The sequence below is a fragment of the Scyliorhinus torazame genome, chromosome 25 (genome assembly GCF_047496885.1).
Source record: "Scyliorhinus torazame isolate Kashiwa2021f chromosome 25, sScyTor2.1, whole genome shotgun sequence".
In the NCBI taxonomy this organism is placed as follows: domain Eukaryota; kingdom Metazoa; phylum Chordata; class Chondrichthyes; order Carcharhiniformes; family Scyliorhinidae; genus Scyliorhinus; species Scyliorhinus torazame.
Window position 1 is genome coordinate 13232746 of NC_092731.1, and position 23615 is coordinate 13256360.

General features: G+C 57.2%; 1 protein-coding gene across 1 annotated transcript; it reads right to left on the minus strand.

The window, feature by feature from the left end:
- Positions 1-1414: 1414 nt before the first annotated feature.
- Positions 1415-23307, minus strand: kptn (kaptin (actin binding protein)). The gene is made up of 12 exons (XM_072490040.1): positions 22950-23307; positions 19541-19623; positions 19236-19320; positions 18823-18877; positions 16283-16358; positions 16111-16184; positions 14575-14642; positions 7501-7617; positions 6630-6714; positions 5307-5442; positions 4071-4280; positions 1415-2450 (listed from the first exon to the last, which is right to left on the minus strand). The coding sequence occupies exons 1-12, from the start codon at positions 23179-23181 to the stop codon at positions 2259-2261; spliced, it is 1413 nt and encodes a 470-aa protein (XP_072346141.1). The 5' UTR covers positions 23182-23307; the 3' UTR covers positions 1415-2258.
- Positions 23308-23615: the final 308 nt, after the last annotated feature.

Here is a 23615-nt window from a genome sequence, read left to right on the forward strand (position 1 = left end):
TCCTGCGCTTGCAGGAGATAAAATATGAGTTAAGGGGCTCTGCAGAGGGGTTTGAGAAAAGATGGGGGATGTTTGTGACCGTCTCCACAATTTCAATTCCAAAACACAATTCCAAGATGGCACCGGACTTCTTGCAAGCTGTGTCCAGCATCCCCTCCAATTCTATCTTTCACTCCGTCCAGCATCCCCTCCAATTCTATCTTTCACTCCGTCCAGCATCCCCTCCAATTCTATCTTCCACTCTTGTTCTATGCTTATATTCTGCAGCCTCTCCTTCCTCCCCTATGTACGGTACATTGTTTGTGCAGCATGCAAGAAACAATACTTTTTGCTGTTTACTAATACATGTGACAATAATAAATCAAATCAAAGTTTGAGGAGCGGTTTGTCACGGGGGGGGGGGGGGGAATTTGTACAGACTGCATCGATGATTGCTGGGAAGGATGTTTCCCAGGGTGTTTATGTGTTGTAACCTGTTTTGATACATGTTTGTCATAAAATACATTTTTTTAAAAACATCTGTGTGGAAAATTCCAAATTCTTTTTTTTTTAAATCCGGTTAACAATTTTTAATCTGTTGACAACAGAATGAGTGCCATTTCTACAATGTTCACAGAAGAGGCATGACTTGCTGTTAAGAGTGTACGAGGCGTTTGTCATGGATTAGCAAAGGATAGCAGAGGCACAGTGTGGCAGCAGCAGCAGTTTTAGCCAGGGAAGGGGCTATCAGGTTGGAGCCTGTAAAGCAAAGGCTGCTGGGATACTTGACATACGTTAGCGTAGGCAAAGGACACAGCCAAAACTAGCCCAAAGCTGGGGCTGACCCAGCAATTATAGATCGAAAGGAGTCAGTCACAGTTGGTTGACGGTACTTTGCCCGTATCATGGTAGATTGTGAGAGGTGTCAGTCTCTGGAATGATATAAGATACACAGCAAAAATGGGGCTGTCAATCTGAAACACTTTTGCGCCTATTGTGATAGATTGTGAGCCTACGTGACCAAGAACCCAACCTCGGTCATCAAAGGAGAAGGACTAAATGCATAAAAGACGGTGCTGGCAGCGTACTGATTCAGATTGACCGAGATACACTCTCCCTCACTGGAGTAAACGATCAAAATCCTACTCGAGGTTTCCGAGGCATTTCAATTTCACCACAACACTGGCGTTTAAAAAAAAATAAATTTAGAGTACCCAATTCCTTTGTTTTTCCAATTAAGGAGCAATTTAGCGTGGCCAATCCACCTACCCTGCACATCTTTGGGTTGTGGGAGCGAAACCCACGCAGACACGGGGAGAATGTGCAAACTCCACACGGACAGGGACCCGGGATCGAACCTGGGACCTCGGCGCCGTGAGGACTGCGCCACCTTTAAAGTACCCCTCATGGTTTCAGGACATCCCACAGCTAATGCTTTTTTAAAAAAGGTAATCACTGCTTTAATGGGGGAAAACAGCAGCCACATTTCGCACAAGCTCCCGCAGATAGCAATGCGATCATCGGTTTTCAGTGCTGTCGGTGCAGAGGACACTGAGGAGATCTCCCGCACTCCCTCTTTGAAATAGTGGCCGCGGGATCTTCCACTGGAGCCTCGATACAACGCCTCATTCAAACGTCGGCAACTCCAGCAGTGCAGCACACCCTCAGTACTGCATCGGGGGTGTCAAGTGTGATGTGCGCGCTTGGACTCTGCAGTGGGATTTGCTCCCACAATCTCGAGCGCCTGCGGAAGGTGCGATGGTCGCAGACATAAAACCGTGGAGGAATCAAACATGCAGCAACTTCATTCGGAAAGACAAAGGGGTGGGAAAATCTGGATATTCGGCCGCTGCCTGGAGGCGCTGTGGGACGCATCTTCAAACTCTGTTGTAGTAAAGTGGCTGAAGTACAAGATGGCAGATTAGAAATCATTGCCCACTTTGATGGCCGCAGTGTGAATCTCCCACAATTCCTTGCTCCCATCTTCAGTAATCTTGGCAACGTTGAGCTGAGACAACACATGGTGTGGGGTGGGACGTAGGGCACTTCAATACCCACACCCCACATGTCTCCTGCTAAACCCCTCCAAACACAAGGGGTGATATACTACCCCATCTCCTTTAAGTTTACAAACACTGCTTTTGTTTCAAAGAACGCTCGAGGGCGCCCTGTCGAGTGGGGTAAAAGTGCGACAAATCCGAGGGGAGATGTGTGGAGGGTGGGTGGGGAGGAAGGGGTTGCATTTTAAAATCGGCCACAAAAGCTCAGTGGGTGTCACTTCAGCCATTGCTTTCTGCTACCTCCTCCCGATCAGTCCTCGCAAAGCCGTCCGGATCTTCTGTCGCCTGCATCTCGGGGTCGGGCTCGGCGAGCTCCACGCCTGCCGGGCTCTGTGCCAAACTCTTCTCCAGGGCCGACGCTCTGGAGCGAAGCCTCTGCAAGACAAGGCTGGCCGTCTGGGTTAGGCTGTGCTGCAACACACAACAGAGAGGTAGACCGTGTTTAAATAACATCACTGGCATCCATTTTGCTGCTCGGTCTCGACTGGGGTGGGGGGGCGATTCCACCATTCAATTAGATCAAGGCTGAGCTGTACTCTAACACTTGCCCAAACTAAGCTTGTATTCTCTCCAGCATAGAAGATTAAAGGTGATCTAATCAATCTGTATATGATTAATAGAAGTTGAGAACAAAGAGCAATACAGCACAGGAACAGGCCCTTCGGCCCTCGAAGCCTGTACCGGTCATGATACCACCCTTGGCAAAAAGCCCTAGTGCCTCCTCCCTCTATACCCATCCTATCCATGTATTTGTCGAGATGTCTTTTGAACGCCGCTAACGTACCAGCTTCCACAACCTCCCCTGGCAACGCGTTCCGGGCACTCACCACCCTCCACATAAAAAACCTGCCTCGTACATCTCCTCTAAACTTTGCCCCATAGACCTTAAACCTATGTCCCCTGGTGACTGACCCCTCCACCCTGGGAAAGAGTGCCTGCCCATCCACTCTATCCATGTCCCTCATAACCTTGTAGACCTCTATCAGGTCGCCCCTCAACCTCTGTTGTTCGAATGAAAACAGTCCGAGTCTATTCAGGCGCTCCGCATAGCAAACATCCTCCATATCGGGTAGATACAAGATAAACGTTTCTCCAGTGGGGGTCAGAATAAGTGGCTAAAGTTAGATTTAGGTCATTCAGAAGGGACGTTAGGAAGCACCTCACATAAAAAGGGAGTGGAAATGTGGAACTCTCTCCTCCCAAGAAGTTGTCGAGGCTGGAGGTGGTAATAGATCATAAGAATTAGGAGAAGTCGGCAATTCACCCCCCTTCTCCTGCTCCGCCATTTCAATCACATCATAGCTGATTTCTTCCTGGTCTCGAATCCACCTCCCTACCTGTTCCCCATATCCCTTCAACCCGTTTTTTAAAATCAGAAATATATCTACCTCCTTCTTTAATGACTAGACTCCACCGCACTATGAAGCAGCGAGTTCCACAAATTCACCACCCTCTGTGAGAAGTAGTTCCTCCTCATCTCAGTTCTAAATCTACCATCTCTCAACCTATAACTGTGACCTCTCGTTCTAGATTGCCCCACAAGGGGGAACATTTGGTCAACGTTTATTTTATCAATCCCTTTTAGTATTTTATACACCTCGATCAGATGACCGTTCATCCTTCTAATGGAAAATGTCAAAACGGGGATTGATAGATTTTCGTTGGGGGAGGGTATTAAGGGTTACGAAACCAGGACAGAACGACTTGATATCCACATCAACCATGAACGAAGAAAAATCCATCTCGAGGGGGCTGAATGGCCTCCTTTTGTCCCGATGTAGCTCCCATATAATGTCAACAACAGCTGTCAAGGATGGGACAATGTCAATCAAAGGCGCCATTGTCCATCTCTCGCTGATATACAATCCAAGGATCTACAGTCCCGGTATGAGGTCTTTTGGCCAATCATTTCTGAGCTGGTGCTAGCTCTCTTGGATGGGGACCATCCCTTTTGGAAAGAGGAGGTGTTTGGTGGAAGAATAAGCAGCTGAGGTGGGTGGGAGGATGGAGGGGAAAAAGACCACGGCTTACCTGCAAAATGTGCAGCCCTTTCAGCGATTCGACGGTGAGCTCACAGAGGCCGTCACAAGTCAGGTCGGCGTAGGCCATGGACAGCAGGGGGCTCTGGAAGCTTCTTCTCCACAGGAGCCGGAATTCCCCTTGGAGCCGGGGGGCAAGTCCCGATTCCATGGCCTCTGGGTCTGGAGCCCCGCCGGTGCAGGATTTGTAACAGAGTAACTCCTGCCAAGAGAAAGAGAAACAGCTGAAATGTTTTTGAAAAAAGAGCTCGCAGACTCTGCTCGGACAGTTTCATAGAGTTTTCATCACATGACCTTCCAGGGTGGGCATGGTGGCACAGAGGTTAGCACTCCTGCCTCACAGCGCCGGGGACCCAGTTTCGATCAGACTTGATGGGCCAAATGGCCTACCTTTGCACTGTAAGGATTCTATGGTGTCACATCTCCGTAAGATTTAGATTCCACAAGCTACAGACATGGATCAGGAGAGACTGAGAACTCAGGACAAAGCCAAGGTTTTGAAAAGAGTGGGGAAGACAATGGCTGAGGTTTTCCAGTCCCGGCAGCACGGTGGCACAGTGGGTTAGCACTGCTGCCTCACGGTGCCGAGGTCCCAGGTTCGATCCCAGCTCTGGGTCACTATCCGTGTGGAGTTTGCACATTCTCCCCGTGTTTGCGTGGGTCTCACCCCCACAACCCAAAGATGTGCAGGGGAGGTGGATTGGCCACGTTAAATTGCCCTTAATTGGAAAAGTTATCAAAAAAATATATATAGCACCTATAATGTGGTAACGGCCCCAAGGCACTTCACAGGAGTCACACAAAGTGATATTAAGGCACATGACTAAACTCTTGGCCAGAGATGTAGGTTCGAAGGAGCATATCAGAGTAGGAGAGAGGGGCGGTACGGTGGCGCAGTGGTTAGCACTGTTGCCTCACGGCGCCAGTGACGAGAGTTTTATCCTGGCCCCGGGTCACTGTCCGTGTGGAGTTTGCACATTCTCCCCGTGTTTGCGTGGGTCTCACCCCTACAACCCAAAGATGTGCAGGGTAGGTGGATTGGCCGCGCTAAATTGCCCCTTAATTGGGAAAAAAGAATTGGGTACTCTAAATTTAAGAGAGAAAAAAGTAGGAGAAAAGGGGGGGGGGGGCGCGGACGGGAGTTTTTCAGAGCTCTAGGGCTCGGCCAGCTGAAGTCATGGCCACCAATGGAAATCGAGGCCAGGCTTGGAGGACTTGACTTCATTACCTGTCCGTAGGTGCCGAGCAGAACCTCCTTCACCCCGTCGAAGTCCACATCGGTTACCAGTGCACAGAGGACACTATCATACTGATCACTCTCTGGCAGAATGGCCTGGTCATTGAGACCGTTCTTCAGCACGTCCCTGCAATCAGAAAGAGGGGGAAGTCAATACAGCAGCGCCTCAAAGGCTGGAAAGCCGAAGGAAATGGGGCTGGAGCCCTCTACGGTCTCGTCCTCTCTCCATCTGTGTGATCTCCCCAGCCTCACAACCCTCCAAGAGAGAGTAAATTCCCGCCAAACAAAAATTAAGAGGGTAAGTTGGTCCCGAGGGTGGGCAGCACAGTTGCGCAGTGGTCAGCTGCCTCACGGCGCCGAGGTCCCAGGTTCGATCCCGGCTCTGGGTCACTGGGTCAGAGTTTGCGCATTCTCCCCGAGTTTGCGTGGGTTTCGCCCCCACAACCCAAAGATGTGCAGGGTAGGTGGATTGGCCATGCTAAATTGCTGCTTAATTGGAAAAAATGAATTGGGTACTCTAAATTTAAAACGCCCCAAGGCGTTTACCCTGAATGCCAATGCCCTCCAGTATTCCTGAAGATGTTGGGCACAGAAAAAAAAAGGTTAATGAGAATGGATCCAGCAACAAGGGATTTCAGTTGCAAACGATCGATTGGAGAAGTTTGGGCTATTTTCTCAGAGAAGAGGAGGTTGGGAGGAGATTTGATTGAGGCGCTCCGAATCACGAGAGGAAGAAATTGTTCCCATTAATGGAAAGACTGAGAACCAGAGGAGCCCAGATATCTGGTAATTGGCAAATGTGCTGCCTCACAGACCGAGGTCGGTTACTCTTTCAGAGGGTAGGTGCCGTCTCGATGGCCCGAATGGCCTCCTTCTGCACTGCAGGGATTTCTATATGAAAGCATTTGTAGGGTTCTGTGAGGGCCACAAAGAATCCAGCACAAGTTTGTAGAGTCAAGCAGAAAGTAACTTTATTTACAAGAATATGTATACAAGGCCAGTAGTTGACTATGGTTTTCTCTCTAGCCGGTACCGCACTGGCCAGCTCTATTAATACAGCTGTACTGCTAATGATTGCCCCACCCCACCCCGCTCTCATTGGGGGAGCTCCTAATCCTCAAGTAGCATGGGGTAACGAATTGTCCCCAGCAAATAGGATCTGGGCAGGTTATAACATAGGGTTACTGGGAGAAGGCAGAGGAATATAGATCAGGTGCCCCGGGAACCAATAGCATTGATGAGGGCCTGCGATGCACCAACCTCAGCGGCCTCTTTATGCCCATCCTTTTCTATCAACAAGACTCGAGTACTAACCTGTAAACAACTGAGAGCTCGATTGTGGAGGTCACCAACAGGTTATAGTCTTCCAAAGTGTCGCCACCTTCACCAGCGTCAGAATCTGCACCAAATACAGAGAGAGAGAAAAAAAACAGAGCTTCAAGGTATTTGAGTATTTGCTCTTCAACCTGGGGTCATTTCGAATGCAATATGAAATTGTTGCAAAAATAAGAGACACGTTGTCGAAGCTTTTTGCCTTGGACTCATCAGAACAAATGCGAGAATACCAAATTTCAACAGGAGCCACAATTTATACTGCATGAAAAAAGGGGCGCTGACTGGTTGCCAAATCAACACTAATTGGTCAAGGTGTTGCCATGGAGAATGCACGAGGGAACTATTGTCCCCCAGGCTTTTGTTTAATTGAAAATACAGCCTCATTCCTGGACATGCTCCTTTTCCTTGCAGAGGACAGGTCCTGCGTATGACTAAATCCACGGCTCCCCTGGGGTCCATATTCGGGGTGTCGAACCTGCCGGACGGGAACGAGGGCAGATGTTTTAACCTTCGCCTCGTTGATCGCTCGCAGGCAGTTTCTGTTGGGGTGGAGGTCAGCTTCTCCACCCTGTACCTTGGCGTGGCTGGGGAGGAATCTAACGGAGTTCTTCTATCGTGAGAAGGTAATATTTGCCCGAAGGGGGGAACATGAGGGGTTCCACGAGAAATGGTGTTTGTTTGTTTTGCATTTCGGTGAGCTAGTACTGCCAACTGTTGGGGGGGGGGGGGGCAGGGTTTATTGTATTTGGGGATGTAATGTATTCATTTTGTTTTGTAAAATGTTAAAATGCTAAAACTGTGAATAAAAATCCTTAAAAAAAAAACAATATATCCACGTCTACTCACTCACCGATACTCGTTCTGCAGCTCCCGGGTGAAGAGTCCTCACTGCTGTCAGTGGGTAATCTGAAGAGCAGGACTGTTGAAATCGGTCCATCCTGTTGTATATTCCAACTCTGCAGAACAACTGTGCTTGTAATAGAGGGAGAGAGAGAGAGAGAGAGAGAGAAATATACAGAAAGACAGGGAGGGAGTGAAAAGAGTGGGGGTGGGGGGGTAAAGAGGGAGAGGGGGAAAGAGAGAGAGCAAAAGAGTGGGGGGAAAGAGAGGGTAATAAGGAGAGGGAATGAGGGAGAGAGAGGGGGGAAAGAGGTGGGGTGTGAAAAGAGGGAGAGAGTGGGGAAGAGGGAGAGAGGGGGGAAGAGGGAGGGGGGAAAGAGGGATAGAGGGGGGAAAGAGGGAGAGAAGGGGAAAGTGGGAGAGAGGGGGGAAAGAGGGAGAGAGGGGGGAAAGAGGGAGAGAGGGGGGAAGAGGGGGAGAGGAGGGAAAGAGGGAGAGAGGGGGGAAAAGAGGGGGAGAGGGGGGAAAGAGGGGGAGAGGGGAGAAAGAGGGGGAGAGGGGGGAAAGAGGGGGAGAGGGGGGAAAGAGGGGGAGAGGGGGGAAAGAGGGGGAGAGGGGGGAAAGAGGGAGAGAGGGGGGAAAGAGGGAGAGAGGGGGGAAAGAGGGAGAGAGGGGGGAAAGAGGGAGAGAGGGGGGAAAGAGGGAGAGAGGGGGGAAAGAGGGGGAGAGGGGGGAAAGAGGGGGAGAGGGGGGAAAGAGGGGGAGAGGGGGGAAAGAGGGGGAGAGGGGGGAAAGAGGGGGAGAGGGGGGAAAGAGGGGGAGAGGAGGGAAAGAGGGAGAGAGGGGGGAAAAGAGGGGGAGAGGGGGGAAAGAGGGGGAGAGGGGGGAAAGAGGGGGAGAGGGGGGAAAGAGGGGGAGAGGGGGGAAAGAGGGGGAGAGGGGGGAAAGAGGGGGAGAGGGGGGAAAGAGGGGGAGAGGGGGGAAAGAGGGGGAGAGGGGGGAAAGAGGGGGAGAGGGTGGAAAGAGGGGGGAAAGAGGGAGGAAAGAGGGAGAGAGGGGGAAAGAGGGAGAGAGGGGGGAAAGAGGGAGAGAGGGGGGAAAGAGGGAGAGGGGGGAGAGGGAGAAAGGGGGAGAGGGGGAAAGAGGGAGAGAGGGGTAAAGAGGGAGAGAGGAGGAAAGAGGGAGAGAGGGGGAAAGAGGGGGGGAAAGACGGAGAGAGGGGGAAAGAGGGGGAGAGGGGGGAAAGAGGGGGAGAGGGTGGAAAGAGGGGGAGAGGGTGGAAAGAGGGGGAGAGGGAGGAAAGAGGGAGAGAGGGGGGAACGAGGGAGAGAGGGGGAAAGAGGGAGAGAGGGGGAAAGAGGGAGAGGGGGGAGAGGGAGAAAGGGGGAGAGGGGGAAAGAGGGAGAGAGGGGTAAAGAGGGAGAGAGGAGGAAAGAGGGAGAGAGGGGGAAAGAGGGGGGAAAGACGGAGAGAGGGGGAAAGAGGGAGAGGGGGGAAAGAGGGAGAGAGGGGGAGGGAAAGGGGGGAAGACGGAGAGAGAGAAGAGGGAGAGGGGGGGAAGGGGCGGGGGGGAAGAGGGAGAGAGGTGGAAGAGGGACGGGAAAAGAGGGAGAGAGGGGGAAGAGGGAAAGGGAGGGGGAGAGGGAGAGTGTGGGTAAAAAGGGAGGGAGGGAATAAAGAGGGAGAGCGGGTAAAAAGGGAGGGAGGGAATAAAGAGGGAGAGCGGGAATAAAGAGGGAGAGCGGGAATAAAGAGGGAGAGGGGGAAAGAGGGAGAGGGGGAATAAAGAGGGAGAGGGGGAATAAAGAGGGAGAGGGGGAATGAGGGAGAGGGGGAATGAGGGAGAGGGGGAATGAGGGAGAGGGGGAAAGAGGGAGAGGGGGAAAGAGGGAGAGGGGGAAAGAGGGAGAGGGGGAAAGAGGGAGAGGGGGAAAGAGGGAGAGGGGGGAAAGAGGGAGAGGGGGAAAGAGGGAGAGGGGGAAAGAGGGAGAGGGGGAAAGAGGGAGAGGGGGAAAGAGGGAGAGGGGGAAAGAGGGAGAGGGGGAAAGAGGGAGAGGGGGAAAGAGGGAGAGGGGGAAAGAGGGAGAGGGGAAAGAGGGAGAGGGGGAAAGAGGGAGAGGGGGAAAGAGGGAGAGGGGGAAAGAGGGAGAGGGGGAAAGAGGGAGAGGGGGAAAGAGGGAGAGGGGGAAAGAGGGAGAGGGGGAAAGAGGGAGAGGGGGAAAGAGGGAGAGGGGGAAAGAGGGAGAGGGGGAAAGAGGGAGAGGGGGAAAGAGGGAGAGGGGGAAAGAGGGAGAGGGGGAAAGAGGGAGAGGGGGAAAGAGGGAGAGGGGAAAGAGGGAGAGGGGGAAAGAGGGAGAGGGGGAAAGAGGGAGAGGGGGAAAGAGGGAGAGGGGGAAAGAGGGAGAGGGGGAAGAGGGAGAGGGGGAAAGAGGGAGAGGGGGAAAGAGGGAGAGGGGGAAAGAGGGAGAGGGGGAAGAGGGAGAGGGGGAAAGAGGGAGAGGGGGAAAGAGGGAGAGGGGGAAAGAGGGAGAGGGGGAAAGAGGGAGAGGGGGAAAGAGGGAGAGGGGGAAAGAGGGAGAGGGGGAAAGAGGGAGAGGGGGAAAGAGGGAGAGGGGGAAAGAGGGAGAGGGGGAAAGAGGGAGAGGGGGAAAGAGGGAGAGGGGGAAAGAGGGAGAGGGGGAAAGAGGGAGAGGGGGAAAGAGGGAGAGGGGGAAAGAGGGAGGGGGGAAAGAGGGAGAGGGGGAAAGAGGGAGAGGGGAAAGAGGGAGAGGGGGAAAGAGGGAGAGGGGGAAAGAGGGGCGAGAAGGAAAGAGGGGGAGAAGGAAAGAGTGGGATCGGGGAGGAGAGGGAGGGGGCGAGAGGGAGGGAGGGGGCGAGAGGAGGGAGGGGGCGAGAGGGAGGGAGGGGGCGAGAGGGAGGGAGGGGGCGAGAGGGAGGGAGGGGGCGAGAGGGAGGGAGGGGGCGAGAGGGAGGGAGGGGGCGAGAGGGAGGGAGGGGGCGAGAGGGAGGGAGGGGGCGAGAGGGAGGGAGGGGGCGAGAGGGAGGGAGGGGGCGAGAGGGAGGGAGGGGGCGAGAGGGAGGGAGGGGGCGAGAGGGAGGGAGGGGGCGAGAGGGAGGGAGGGGGCGAGAGGGAGGGAGGGGGCGAGAGGGAGGGAGGGGGCGAGAGGGAGGGAGGGGGCGAGAGGGAGGGAGGGGGCGAGAGGGAGGGAGGGGGGCGAGAGGGAGGGAGGGGGCGAGAGGGAGGGAGGGGGCGAGAGGGAGGGAGGGGGCGAGAGGGAGGGAGGGGGCGAGAGGGAGGGAGGGGGCGAGAGGGAGGGAGGGGGCGAGAGGGAGGGAGGGGGCGAGAGGGAGGGAGGGGGCGAGAGGGAGGGAGGGGGCGAGAGGGAGGGAGGGGGCGAGAGGGAGGGAGGGGGCGAGAGGGAGGGAGGGGGCGAGAGGGAGGGAGGGGGCGAGAGGGAGGGAGGGGGCGAGAGGGAGGGAGGGGGCGAGAGGGAGGGAGGGGGCGAGAGGGAGGGAGGGGGCGAGAGGGAGGGAGGGGGCGAGAGGGAGGGAGGGGGCGAGAGGGAGGGAGGGGGCGAGAGGGAGGGAGGGGGCGAGAGGGAGGGAGGGGGCGAGAGGGAGGGAGGGGGCGAGAGGGAGGGAGGGGGCGAGAGGGAGGGAGGGGGCGAGAGGGAGGGAGGGGGCGAGAGGGAGGGAGGGGGCGAGAGGGAGGGAGGGGGCGAGAGGGAGGGAGGGGGCGAGAGGGCTGAGGAGGGAGCGAGGGAGGGGGCGAGAGGGAGGGAGGGGGCGAGAGGGAGGGAGGGGGCGAGAGGGAGGGAGGGGGCGAGAGGGAGGGAGGGGGCGAGAGGGAGGGAGGGGGCGAGAGGGAGGGAGGGGGCGAGAGGGAGGGAGGGGGCGAGAGGGAGGGAGGGGGCGAGAGGGAGGGAGGGGGCGAGAGGGAGGGAGGGGGCGAGAGGGAGGGAGGGGGCGAGAGGGAGGGAGGGGGCGAGAGGGAGGGAGGGGGCGAGAGGAGGGAGGGGGCGAGAGGGAGGGAGGGGGCGAGAGGGAGGGAGGGGGCGAGAGGGAGGGAGGGGGCGAGAGGGAGGGAGGGGGCGAGAGGGAGGGAGGGGGCGAGAGGGAGGGAGGGGGCGAGAGGGAGGGAGGGGGCGAGAGGGAGGAGGGGCGAGAGGGAGGGAGGGGGCGAGGGAGGGAGGGAGGGGGCGAGAGGGAGGGAGGGGGCGAGAGGGAGGGAGGGCGAGAGGGAGGGAGGGGGCGAGAGGGAGGGAGGGGGCGAGAGGGAGGGAGGGGGCGAGAGGGAGGGAGGGGGGCGAGAGGGAGGGAGGGGGCGAGAGGGAGGGAGGGGGCGAGAGGGAGGGAGGGGGCGAGAGGGAGGGAGGGGGCGAGAGGGAGGGAGGGGGCGAGAGGGGGGGAGGGGGCGAGAGGGAGGGAGGGGGCGAGAGGGGGGAGGGGCGAGAGGGGGCGAGAGGGAGGGAGGGGGCGAGAGGGGGCGAGAGGGAGGGAGGGGGCGAGAGGGAGGGAGGGGGCGAGAGGGAGGGAGGGGGCGAGAGGGAGGGAGGGGGCGAGAGGGAGGGAGGGGGCGAGAGGGAGGGAGGGGGCGAGAGGGAGGGAGGGGGCGAGAGGGAGGGAGGGGGCGAGAGGGAGGGAGGGGCGAGAGGGAGGGAGGGGGCGAGAGGGAGGGAGGGGGCGAGAGGGAGGGAGGGGGCGAGAGGGAGGGAAGGGGGCGAGAGGGAGGGAGGGGGCGAGAGGGAGGGAGGGGGCGAGAGGGAGGGAGGGGCGAGAGGGAGGGAGGGGGCGAGAGGGAGGGAGGGGGCGAGAGGGAGGGAGGGGGCGAGAGGGAGGGAGGGGGCGAGAGGGAGGGAGGGGGCGAGAGGGAGGGAGGGGGCGAGAGGGAGGGAGGGGGCGAGAGGGAGGGAGGGGGCGAGAGGGAGGGAGGGGGCGAGAGGGAGGGAGGGGGCGAGAGGGAGGGAGGGGGCGAGAGGGAGGGAGGGGGCGAGAGGGAGGGAGGGGGCGAGAGGGAGGGAGGGGGCGAGAGGGAGGGAGGGGGCGAGAGGGAGGGAGGGGGCGAGAGGGAGGGAGGGGGCGAGAGGGAGGGAGGGGGCGAGAGGGAGGGAGGGGGCGAGAGGGAGGGAGGGGGCGAGAGGGAGGGAGGGGGCGAGAGGGAGGGAGGGGGCGAGAGGGAGGGAGGGGGCGAGAGGGAGGGAGGGGGCGAGAGGGAGGGAGGGGGCGAGAGGGAGGGAGGGGGCGAGAGGGAGGGAGGGGGCGAGAGGGAGGGAGGGGGCGAGAGGGAGGGAGGGGGCGAGAGGGAGGGAGGGGGCGAGAGGGAGGGAGGGGGGCGAGAGGGAGGGAGGGGGGCGAGAGGGAGGGAGGGGGCGAGAGGGAGGGAGGGGGCGAGAGGGAGGGAGGGGGCGAGAGGGAGGGAGGGGGCGAGAGGGAGGGAGGGGGCGAGAGGGAGGGAGGGGGCGAGAGGGAGGGAGGGGGCGAGAGGGAGGGAGGGGGCGAGAGGGAGGGAGGGGGCGAGAGGGAGGGAGGGGGCGAGAGGGAGGGAGGGGGCGAGAGGGAGGGAGGGGGCGAGAGGGAGGGAGGGGGCGAGAGGGAGGGAGGGGGCGAGAGGGAGGGAGGGGGCGAGAGGGAGGGAGGGGGCGAGAGGGAGGGAGGGGGCGAGAGGGAGGGAGGGGGCGAGAGGGAGGGAGGGGGCGAGAGGGAGGGAGGGGGCGAGAGGGAGGGAGGGGGCGAGAGGGAGGGAGGGGCGAGAGGGAGGGAGGGGGCGAGAGGGAGGGAGGGGGCGAGAGGGAGGGAGGGGGCGAGAGGGAGGGAGGGGGCGAGAGGGAGGGAGGGGGCGAGAGGGAGGGAGGGGGCGAGAGGGAGGGAGGGGGCGAGAGGGAGGGAGGGGGCGAGAGGGAGGGAGGGGGCGAGAGGGAGGGAGGGGGCGAGAGGGAGGGAGGGGGCGAGAGGGAGGGAGGGGGCGAGAGGGAGGGAGGGGGCGAGAGGGAGGGAGGGGGCGAGAGGGAGGGAGGGGGCGAGAGGGAGGGAGGGGGCGAGAGGGAGGGAGGGGGCGAGAGGGAGGGAGGGGGCGAGAGGGAGGGAGGGGGCGAGAGGGAGGGAGGGGGCGAGAGGGAGGGAGGGGGCGAGAGGGAGGGAGGGGGCGAGAGGGAGGGAGGGGGCGAGAGGGAGGGAGGGGCGAGAGGGAGGAGGGGGCGAGAGGGAGGGAGGGGGCGAGAGGGAGGGAGGGGGCGAGAGGGAGGGAGGGGGCGAGAGGGAGGGAGGGGGCGAGAGGGAGGGAGGGGGCGAGAGGGAGGGAGGGGGCGAGAGGGAGGGAGGGGGCGAGAGGGAGGGAGGGGGCGAGAGGGAGGGAGGGGGCGAGAGGGAGGGAGGGGGCGAGAGGGAGGGAGGGGGCGAGAGGGAGGGAGGGGGCGAGAGGGAGGGAGGGGGCGAGAGGGAGGGAGGGGGCGAGAGGGAGGGAGGGGGCGAGAGGGAGGGAGGGGGCGAGAGGGAGGGAGGGGGCGAGAGGGAGGGAGGGGGCGAGAGGGAGGGAGGGGGCGAGAGGGAGGGAGGGGGCGAGAGGGAGGAGGGGCGAGAGAGGAGGGAGGGGCGAGAGGGAGGAGGGGGCGAGAGGGAGGAGGGGACGAGAGGGAGGAGGGGACGAGAGGGAGGGAGGGGGCGAGAGGGAGCAAAGAGAAAGAAGAGGGGAAAAAGAGTGAAAGAAGAAAAATAGATAAATTAGACGAGGTGAGGGGAACAAATTATACTCGGCAACATTGTGCATTTGCCGAGCACCTTTACTGTGAAAAACATCCCAGGTAAATTCATAAGTGTAATGTACCAGGAATGGACACCATTTACAGGTTTCATCAAGAAATGAACAAGCTTTTCAAAGACAGTTTTTAATGGAAGAGGCTTATTGCACGAGAGAGAATGAGAGAGAGTGTGTTCGTGAGAGAGAGAGTGTGTTCGTGAGAGAGAGAGAGAGAGAGAGAGTGTCCCAGAGCTCAACACCAAGGTCCTGAAACATGGTCGAAAGTAGTGGTGAAAAGAGAGGGATGGGGGTCTTGTTATTTAATGTGATTTGCAATGGGACATTTCCAACCTTTAGAGTCCTGATCCACAAGGAACCGGGTCGAGTCCGGAATATTGACCACGTCAAGCCAGAGGACACTGTAACACAGAGAGGACAATGTCACACAGAGAGGGCGCTGGACGCTGTCACGCAGAGGGGGCGCTGTCACGCAGAGGGGGCGCTGTCACGCAGAGGGGGCGCTGTCACGCAGAGGGGGCGCTGTCACGCAGAGGGGGCGCTGTCACGCAGAGGGGGGCGCTGTCACGCAGAGGGGGGCGCTGTCACGCAGAGGGGGCGCTGTCACGCAGAGGGGGCGCTGTCACGCAGAGGGGGCGCTGTCACGCAGAGGGGGCGCTGTCACGCAGAGGGGGCGCTGTCACGCAGAGGGGGCGCTGTCACGCAGAGGGGGCGCTGTCACGCAGAGGGGGCGCTGTCACGCAGAGGGGGCGCTGTCACGCAGAGGGGGCGCTGTCACGCAGAGAGGGCACTCCAGCGCAGAGAGGGCACTCCAGCGCAGAGAGGGCACTCCAGCGCAGAGAGGGCACTCCAGCGCAGAGAGGGCACTCCAGCGCAGAGAGGGCACTCCAGCGCAGAGAGGGCACTCCAGCGCAGAGAGGGCACTCCAGCGCAGAGAGGGCACTCCAGCGCAGAGAGGGCACTCCAGCGCAGAGAGGGCACTCCAGCGCAGAGAGGGCACTCCAGCGCAGAGAGGGCACTCCAGCGCAGAGAGGGCACTCCAGCACAGAGATGTACAGGTATACAGATGTTAGCACTCACGGCACAAACACTTCCCTCAAACACAGAGAGACGGACAGTGAGAGAGTGAGAGATGGATAGAGAGAGAGTGAGCGATGGATTGAGAGAGAGGGAATGATGGACAGAGAGAGGGAGAGATGGACAGAGAGAGAGGGTGGGACAGACGCAGAGAGGGAGAGACGAACAACGAGAGAGTGGGAGGGCCGGACGAACAGAGAGGGAGGGAGAGACAGACAGAGAGAGAGAGAGAGTGGGGCAGACAGAGAGAGGGAGAGATGGACAGAGAGAGAGAGGGAGAGATGGACAGAAAGAGAGGGAGAGACGGACAGAGAGAGGGAGAGACGGATAGATAGAGAGGGCGAGACGGAAAGAGATAGAGGGAGAGAGAGATGAACCGAGAGGAGATAATTAATTAGAATATTTCCAGATAAATGATATTATTTGTGCACATCACAGGCATCACTCCCAGAAATAAAGGAAGAACCTTTGAATTAAATACTGTCTGTGGGATGTCATATAAATGAAACAACAGCCAGTTAAATAATTTTGTCGTGTTGTCATTATTATAAACTAGGAAACACGACAATCGATTTTCACTCAGTAAAGCTCCCATAAACAGCAAGGTCATTGATGATTAGGTAATGTGGTTTTTCACTGAAGTTGCCAGAGGGCTAAGTATTGATCTAAGACATGGGAGAGAATATCCCTTATCTTCTCAGAGGCCAGAGTGTTACCCAGTTAACCCACCCCCACTCGCCAAAGATATCATCTATACTACGCAACGTTACGCTACGATTGTTAAACTCTTACTGGCTGGGTAGGTCTGTTAACTCTGGGAACAGGAATTCCGTCGGTCTTTCCTCAAACTGGTGCAGAGTCTCGTTCTGTGAAAGCGAGAGGGGGAGAGAGAGAGAAAAAGAAGGATGATTGGAGATTCGAAACGGAGCCCCCGGCGAAATAGAGTCTGAAGGGATGGGTTCACCTCTTTGTACAGATGTATCTGATGGTCGTGGCCACTGAGCAGGAACACGGTCTCACGCTGCCTTCTTTCCTGAACCCTTGAACACAGAGAGAGAGAGAGAGAGAAGGGTGACCAATAGAAAGTACTTTTTCACAAACTGAGCAGCAGAAATCAGGCATCCTCTCCCTTGGAAGGCTGTGGGGGTCAGCTGGACCTTTGAAGGCCGTTAGATTGCTAGGGTTTGTGCTTTAGGGATATTGAAGACTGGGTTAGAAATCCAAAAGTTTAGTCTGTGTGGGTTTAGTCCCCACTACCCAAGAAGATATGCAGAGTAGGTGGATTGGCCACGCTAAATTGCCCCTTAATTGGAAAAAAAAAATTGTGTACTCTAAAATTTAAAAAAAGGAAACCCAAAAGTTTGAACTGATAATCCTTCAAATGTCCTTCTCCGCATTCTCAGGATGTCGGACGGTCAGCATTCATCGAGGGTGTTGGTGGCTATCTTCTTGACCTGCTACACTCTGCTTTTTGTACCTCGTGTCTACTCCCCCCCCGTCCAACGCGTTCTATCCCCGGAACCTAATCTGCACATCACTGGGCATGGCCAATCCACCTAACCTGCGCATCTTTGGACTGTGGGGGGAAACCGGAGCACCCGGAGGAAGCCCACGCGCACACGGGGAGGATGTGCAGACTCCGCACAGACACCCGAGGCTGGAATCGAACCCAGGTTCCTGGCGCTAGGGCAGCAGTGCTAACCACTGTGCCACCCAGAACCGGACGCTCCAATGAGGCCTGTGTGCGAAGCACAGCTATGGAGAACTGGGCAGCAAAATTAGTATTTTTTGAAGTATCATTTAATGGGGTTTGGACATCACTGGCATTTATTGCCCATCCCTAATTGCCCTCGAGAAGGTGGTGGTGACTCATCTTCTTGAACCGCTGCAGCCCGTGTGGTGTAGGTACACCCACAGTGCTGTTGGTGCGGGAGTTCCAGGATTTTGACCCAGCGACAGTGAAGGAACGGCCGATATATTCCCAAGTCAGATGGCGAGTGACTTGGAGGGGAACCTCCAGGTGGTGGGGTTCCCAGGTATCTGCTGCCCTTGTCTTTCTCGGTGGTAGAGGTTATGGGTTTGGAAGGTTCGGCTGTTGCTGCAGTGCATCTTGCACACATGGCTGCCAGTGTGTCGCTGACGGAGGGAGTGAATGTTGAAAGGTGGTGGACCTTTGAAAGGTCCTGAATCAAGCGGGGTTTTGAAAAATTCTTTCTTGTGGGTGTCGCTGGCAAAGCCAGCATTTGTTGCCCATCCCTGAGGGCATTTAAGAGTCAACCCCATTGCTGTGGGGTCTGGAGTCACATGTAGGCCAGACCGGGTAAGGACGGCAGATTTCCTTCCCTAAAGGGCATGTTTACAACAATCGACAATCGTATGGTGTGATTAGAACCCGGATCTCGGAGGCCAGCAACAGTACCATTATGCCACGACCTCCCCTTGGGGACCTTTGCCCGGGATGGTGTCGAGCTTCTTGAGTGTGGTTGGAGCTGCACTCATCCAGGCAAGTGGAGAGTATTCCATCACACTCCTGACTTGTGGAGGGTGGACAGGCTTTGGGGAGTCAGGAGGTGAGTTACTCTCCGGAGAATACGCAGCCTTTGACCTGCCACAGTATTTATAAGGCTAATCCAGCTCAGGATTAGCCTTATAATGGTAACCCCCTGGATAGTGATGGTGGGGGGTTTGAACGATGCCAATGCCAGAACGTAAAGGGGAAGATGATTGCATTTTTGCTATTGGATTAATACAGGAGACGAGGAGTGGGCAGGGCAGTCAGACTAATTTGCATTTCTTTGGGCTGATGTTTTAACCTGTGGAGAAATACACGAGGGAGAGTCTTGCAAAAAGGGGCTGGATTCTCCGTTATTGGGACTATGTCCCCATGCCGGCGTCAAAACGGTAGCTTTACGCCAGAAAAACTGGCATCAAAGGGACACGAATTCCCAGCCCTGCAGGGACCCGGAGTAGATCCCGCAGCTTTTGCTGCAGTAACGGGCCTCCGCTTTTCCAGGTCGGAGGCCGTGCGCGTGAACGGCGGCAGCCTCCAGCGGCCGTGCCGTGCTCCATGGCGGACCCGGGTTGCGAGCTGGACCCAAACAATTAACCCCCCCCCAATCGGCCGCGCGCCCGACCCTCAACCCCCACACAAGCATTTACCGGCCACCTACAAGGCCCCCTCCGCCCCCCCCCCCCCCCCCGCCCCGATCGGTCCACGGACTGAGTCGCAGCCGCCACGCTAGTATCCCGACCGGCTGGAGTGCACGAGTTCCACGCCGTCGGGGCTTCGGCTGGTCGGGAGTGGAGGATGGCAGACCGGGCCTCTGGCAATGGCCGCAGGTGGGTCCCAGGTGGCACGGAGTACTCCCGCAGAATCAGGGGAGCGGCGCCGGTCCCAATTTCTTACGGCAACATGGATTCTCCGCCCCCCGCGATTTCGGCATTGGGGTGCAGAGAATCCAACCCATGTGCTGTGAAGTGAAGAGACGTCGGAGGGGCACTTACTCCACATGGCACAGCTGGAATGGAGTGAACTGGAGTTCCAGGTTGAGGCAGCTTTCTGTAACAGACAGGAGCAAAATAGATTAATGTCTATCCCATGTAAAAGGAGAGAACTTCGTAAACATGGAGCACGGGTATTTTCTTCCTCAGGGAGCTGGCGTTACCAGTTCGACCCTCACCCACCCGCCAATCCCCCCTCCCCCGCTGTAAGCGCCAACATTGTGGCGAGGGTGCGACACAGAGTCAGGAGATCGTGGGTTCAAGACACACTCCGGAGGAACGCAGAAGCCAGATGACGCACCCGCTGCTGCACCGAGGGGGTGCCAGGCTGTCAGAGGTGCCGTCTCCCAGGCTAGACGGGAAACCCTGGCCCGCGTTCAACCCACAAAATCATTCGGACGCGGCCACTAACTCACGTGCTATGGAGTCCAAGTTATACTCAGATCCCGGCTCATAGTCGCAGTAGATGTTGAGAAACGGGCTTGCCTTATCACCAGAATCCTGAGCAGGAGGACACAACAACATGAAGAGATATTACAGAGGGGAAACGATCCCAGAATCTCAGACTTTTCACTTAATTAGCTGCGTGGCTGTACTTCTCTGGGTGTGAAGTGCTTTACGAAGTTGTGAAAGGTGCAAAAGAAATGTCAATTCTTTGTGTCTTTTACTCTGAGGGAGAGGGATTGAGAAAGAAAGATTTGCTCATCATCAGTGACCTCACCTTAATAAAAGTTATTCCAACGACTAAGCCTTGCTTTGGGGCAGATTTGTTGAAAGCATCGATGGATACGATTTCTGCATCAACTACGGAAAGAATTTAAGAGAGGTTCTTAGGATTTCCACAAAATCGAGCTCTCAATCACTTCATTTTTCATCGGGCGCAGAGCACGGGCTTCGGTTTGGCTGCTCGTCACACTGCTCAAATCCCAAGTCACCCTCACCCTCTTTCTCAGGATATCCAGTCTCTACCCTCGATCTCCCCTGAGGTGGTCTCGCCTCACCAGCGCTCTCACCTGCTTTCCGTCATAATTCTAACCTCGTGCCCCATGGCAACCTTCCTCATCGCTCTGCCTCGGAGGGAGTGCTGCACTGTTGGTGGCGACGTCTTTCGGGCGAGACACTTCCCGCCCTCTCGGCTGGTCGCAAAAGGCACTATTTGGGAGAGTTCCCCTTGCCAACATTCATGACTTAAACAGCACCAACAATAAGACAAGCTATTCATTTATCAAATCTGTGGGAGATTTCTGTGTATAGTTGCATTTCGGCTTACGGAAAAACACTTCATTGCTTTGGGACGTCATGAGGTCATAAAAGGTGCTATAGAAATGCAGGTCTCCTGGCTGGTCTCCCACATTTGAACCGCTGTAGATTTGAGATCACCCAAAGAACTGCTGCCCCAGTTTACCATTTCCCCCATCGCCCCTCTGCTCACTAGCCGACATGGGTTCAATCTCCTCCAGCCCCCCCAGGCCATCCGGGATCTCTGCGCTTCGCCAATTCCGGCCTTTAATGCATTTCCAATTTTGAATTGTTCCATCGTTGGTGGGCAAGCCTTCAACTGTCTGGGCTCGAAGTTCTGGAATTTTCTTCCTAAACCTCTCTACCTCTCTCTCCTCCTTGAAGACACCCCTTAATACCCATCTCTTTGACCAAGCTTTTGGTAATCTGACCTGACATCTCCTTGTGTGTCTGGGTATAAACTCCATTGTAGATCAAAAATCAAAGCATTCATCTGCTCATAAATTGTGATCAACGTGGGTAAGAATTTCTGGATTGTACTCCAGCTTTCTCTTGGTGACTGACCAACACCAAGAAACAGTCAGCAGTGTCTGGGAATCCATTGATGGGATTGGGAGGGTCTGGGAATCCATTGATGGGATTGGGAGGGTCTGGGAATCCATTGATGGGATTGGGAGGGTCTGGGAATCCATTGATGGGATAGGGAGGGTCTGGGAGTCCATTGATGGGATTGGGAGGGTCTGGGAATCCATTGATGGGATTGGGAGGGTCTGGGAATCCATTGATGGGATTGGGAGGGTCTGGGAATCCATTGATGGGATTGGGAGGGTCTGGGAGTCCATTGATGGGATTGGGAGGGTCTGGGAATCCATTGATGGGATTGGGAGGGTCTGGGAATCCATTGATGGGATTGGGAGGGTCTGGGAATCCATTGATGGGATTGGGAGGGTCTGGGAATCCATTGATGGGATTGGGAGGGTCTGGGAATCCATTGATGGGATTGGGAGGGTCTGGGAATCCATTGATGGGATTGGGAGGGTCTGGGAGTCCATTGATGGGATTGGGAGGGTCTGGGAATCCATTGATGGGATTGGGAGGGTCTGGGAATCCATTGATGGGATTGGGAGGGTCTGGGAGTCCATTGATGGGATTGGGAGGGTCTGGGAGTCCATTGATGGGATTGGGAGGGTCTGGGAATCCATTGATGGGATTGGGAGGGTCTGGGAATCCATTGATGCGACCAAGGGGGTCTGGGAATCTATTGATCGTTGAAACCCTACATTGCAGGAGAAGGTCATGAGGCCCATTGAGTCTGCATCAACCCTCCGAAAGAGCACTCTACCTCAGCTCACACCCCGTCCCATCCCCTTAACCCGGCGCATTGATCATGGCCAATCCACCTAACCTGCGCAGCTTTGGACCGGCGCACCCGGAGGTAACCCACGCTGACATGCAAACTCCACACAGACACCGGAACTGAACCCGGGTCGCTGGCGCTGCGAAGCAGCGGTGCTAGCCACCGTGCCACCCGATGGAACCCAGAGGGTCCAGGAATCCACTGGTGGGTCCCAGAGGGTCCGGGAATCCACTGGTGGGTCCCAGAGGGTCCGGGATTCTTGCTGCTTTCCAAGATGGCGCCGGAGCGAGGCGACTTCTTGCAAGCTGTGCCCAGAATACCCTCTAATTCTATCTTTTCCCCATGTACGGTACGCATTGTTTGTACAGCATGCAAGAAACAATACTTTTCACTGTATACCAATACATGAGACAATAATAAATCAAATCAAGGCAAAGGGTCCAGGAATCCATTGGTGGGACGCAGAGGGTCTGGGAATCCATTGGTGGGACGCAGAGGGTCTGGGAATCCATTGGTGGGACGCAGAGGGTCTGCGAATCCATTGGTGGGACGCAGAGGGTCTGGGAATCCATTGGTGGGATGCAGAGGGTCTGGGAATCCATTGGTGGGATGCAGAGGGTCTGGGAATCCATTGGGGGGATGCAGAAGGTCTGGGAATCCATTGGGGGGACGCAGAGGGTCTGGGAATCCATTGGTGGGACGCAGAGGGTCTGGGAATCCATTGGGGGGACGCAGAGGGTCTGGGAATCCATTGGTGGGACGCAGAGGGTCTGGGAATCCATTGGTGGGACGCAGAGGGTCTGGGAATCCATTGGTGGGATGCAGAGGGTCTGGGAATCCATTGGTGGGACGCAGAGGGTCTGGGAATCCATTGGTGGGATGCAGAGCGTCCGGGAATCCATTGGTGGGACGCAGAGGGTCCGCAAATCCATTGGTGGGACGCAGAGGGTCCGGGAATCCATTGGTGGGACGCAGAGGGTCTGGGAATCCATTGGTGGGACGCAGAGGGTCCGGGAATCCATTGGTGGGACGCAGAGGGTCCGGGAATCCATTGGTGGGACGCAGAGGGTCTGGGAATCCATTGGTGGGACGCAGAGGGTCTGGGAATCCATTGGTGGGATGCAGAGCGTCCGGGAATCCATTGGTGGGACGCAGAGGGTCCGCAAATCCATTGGTGGGACGCAGAGGGTCTGGGAATCCATTGGTGGGACGCAGAGGGTCTGGGAATCCATTGGTGGGACGCAGAGGGTCCGGGAATCCATTGGTGGGACGCAGAGGGTCCGGGAATCCATTGGTGGGACGCAGAGGGTCTGGGAATCCATTGGTGGGACGCAGAGGGTCTGGGAATCCATTGGTGGGACGCAGAGGGTCTGGGAATCCATTGGTGGGACGCAGAGGGTCCGCGAATCCATTGGTGGGCCCGGGAAGAGGAACCGTTCACTGGGAATCTTGTTGGTCAGCTCCAGATGACCCTCTGGCCAGCCTGGCTGGACAGTGGGTGGTGTTGGGGATGGGGGCTGGGCCTCTGCATTACCTGGGATATAGGTGAACTGCACCTCCTTGGCCACTGGGCGGATTTTCTGTCGGAGGCTCTGGTACCTGAAGCAGATGACCTTGCCTTTGAGGGTGGCGGTCAGCAGGTCGCAGCCGCCCTCAGGCTTGGGCACGGCGCATAGGCCGTACATGTTGCTCTGGGAGGAGAGGCGGCTGAAGCTGTCCTCTACCAGGGGGCAAGAGCCGTACAGGCTGCTCGGCGGCCCTTCCATAACAGAGGTGTTTAAAAAATCTCCCTGGGCATCCCCAGCCCTGCTTATTCCTCACTGGGGGAGGGTTTAAGACGACGGTCTGGTTTGCCCCAATCAAAGGTGGCGTCCCGTTCTTGTCCATGACACGCCCCCATCAAAGATGGCGCCCGTTCTTGTCCATGACACGCCCCCATCAAAGATGGCGCCCGTTCTTGTCCATGACACGCCCCCATCAAAGATGGCGCCCGTTCTTGTTTCTGGCATGCCCCCATTAAAGATGGCGCCCTGTTCGTGTCTCTGACACCCCCCCATCAAAGATGGCGCCCTATTCTTGTCTATGACACGCCCCCATCAAAGATGGCGTTCAGTTTTTTGTCTATAACACTCTCCGATCAAACATAGCGCCTCGTTCTGGCCCGTGACATTCCCCGATCAAAGATGGCACCCCGTTCTTG

What these genes read in the sequence shown, in the direction of transcription:
- kptn (XM_072490040.1), bottom strand. Translation starts at nt 23,181, where the DNA reads ATGGAAGGGCCGCCGAGCAGCCTGTACGGCTCTTGCCCCCTGGTAGAG. An exon ending in GCAGTTCACCTATATCCCAG is followed by an intron (nt 19,624 to 22,949) that starts GTAATGCAGAGG and finishes TTCTTTCCGTAG; the next exon opens with TTGATGCAGAAATCGTATCC. An exon ending in TGCTCGGCACCTACGGACAG is followed by an intron (nt 4,281 to 5,306) that starts GTAATGAAGTCA and finishes TTCTCTTGGCAG; the next exon opens with GAGTTACTCTGTTACAAATC.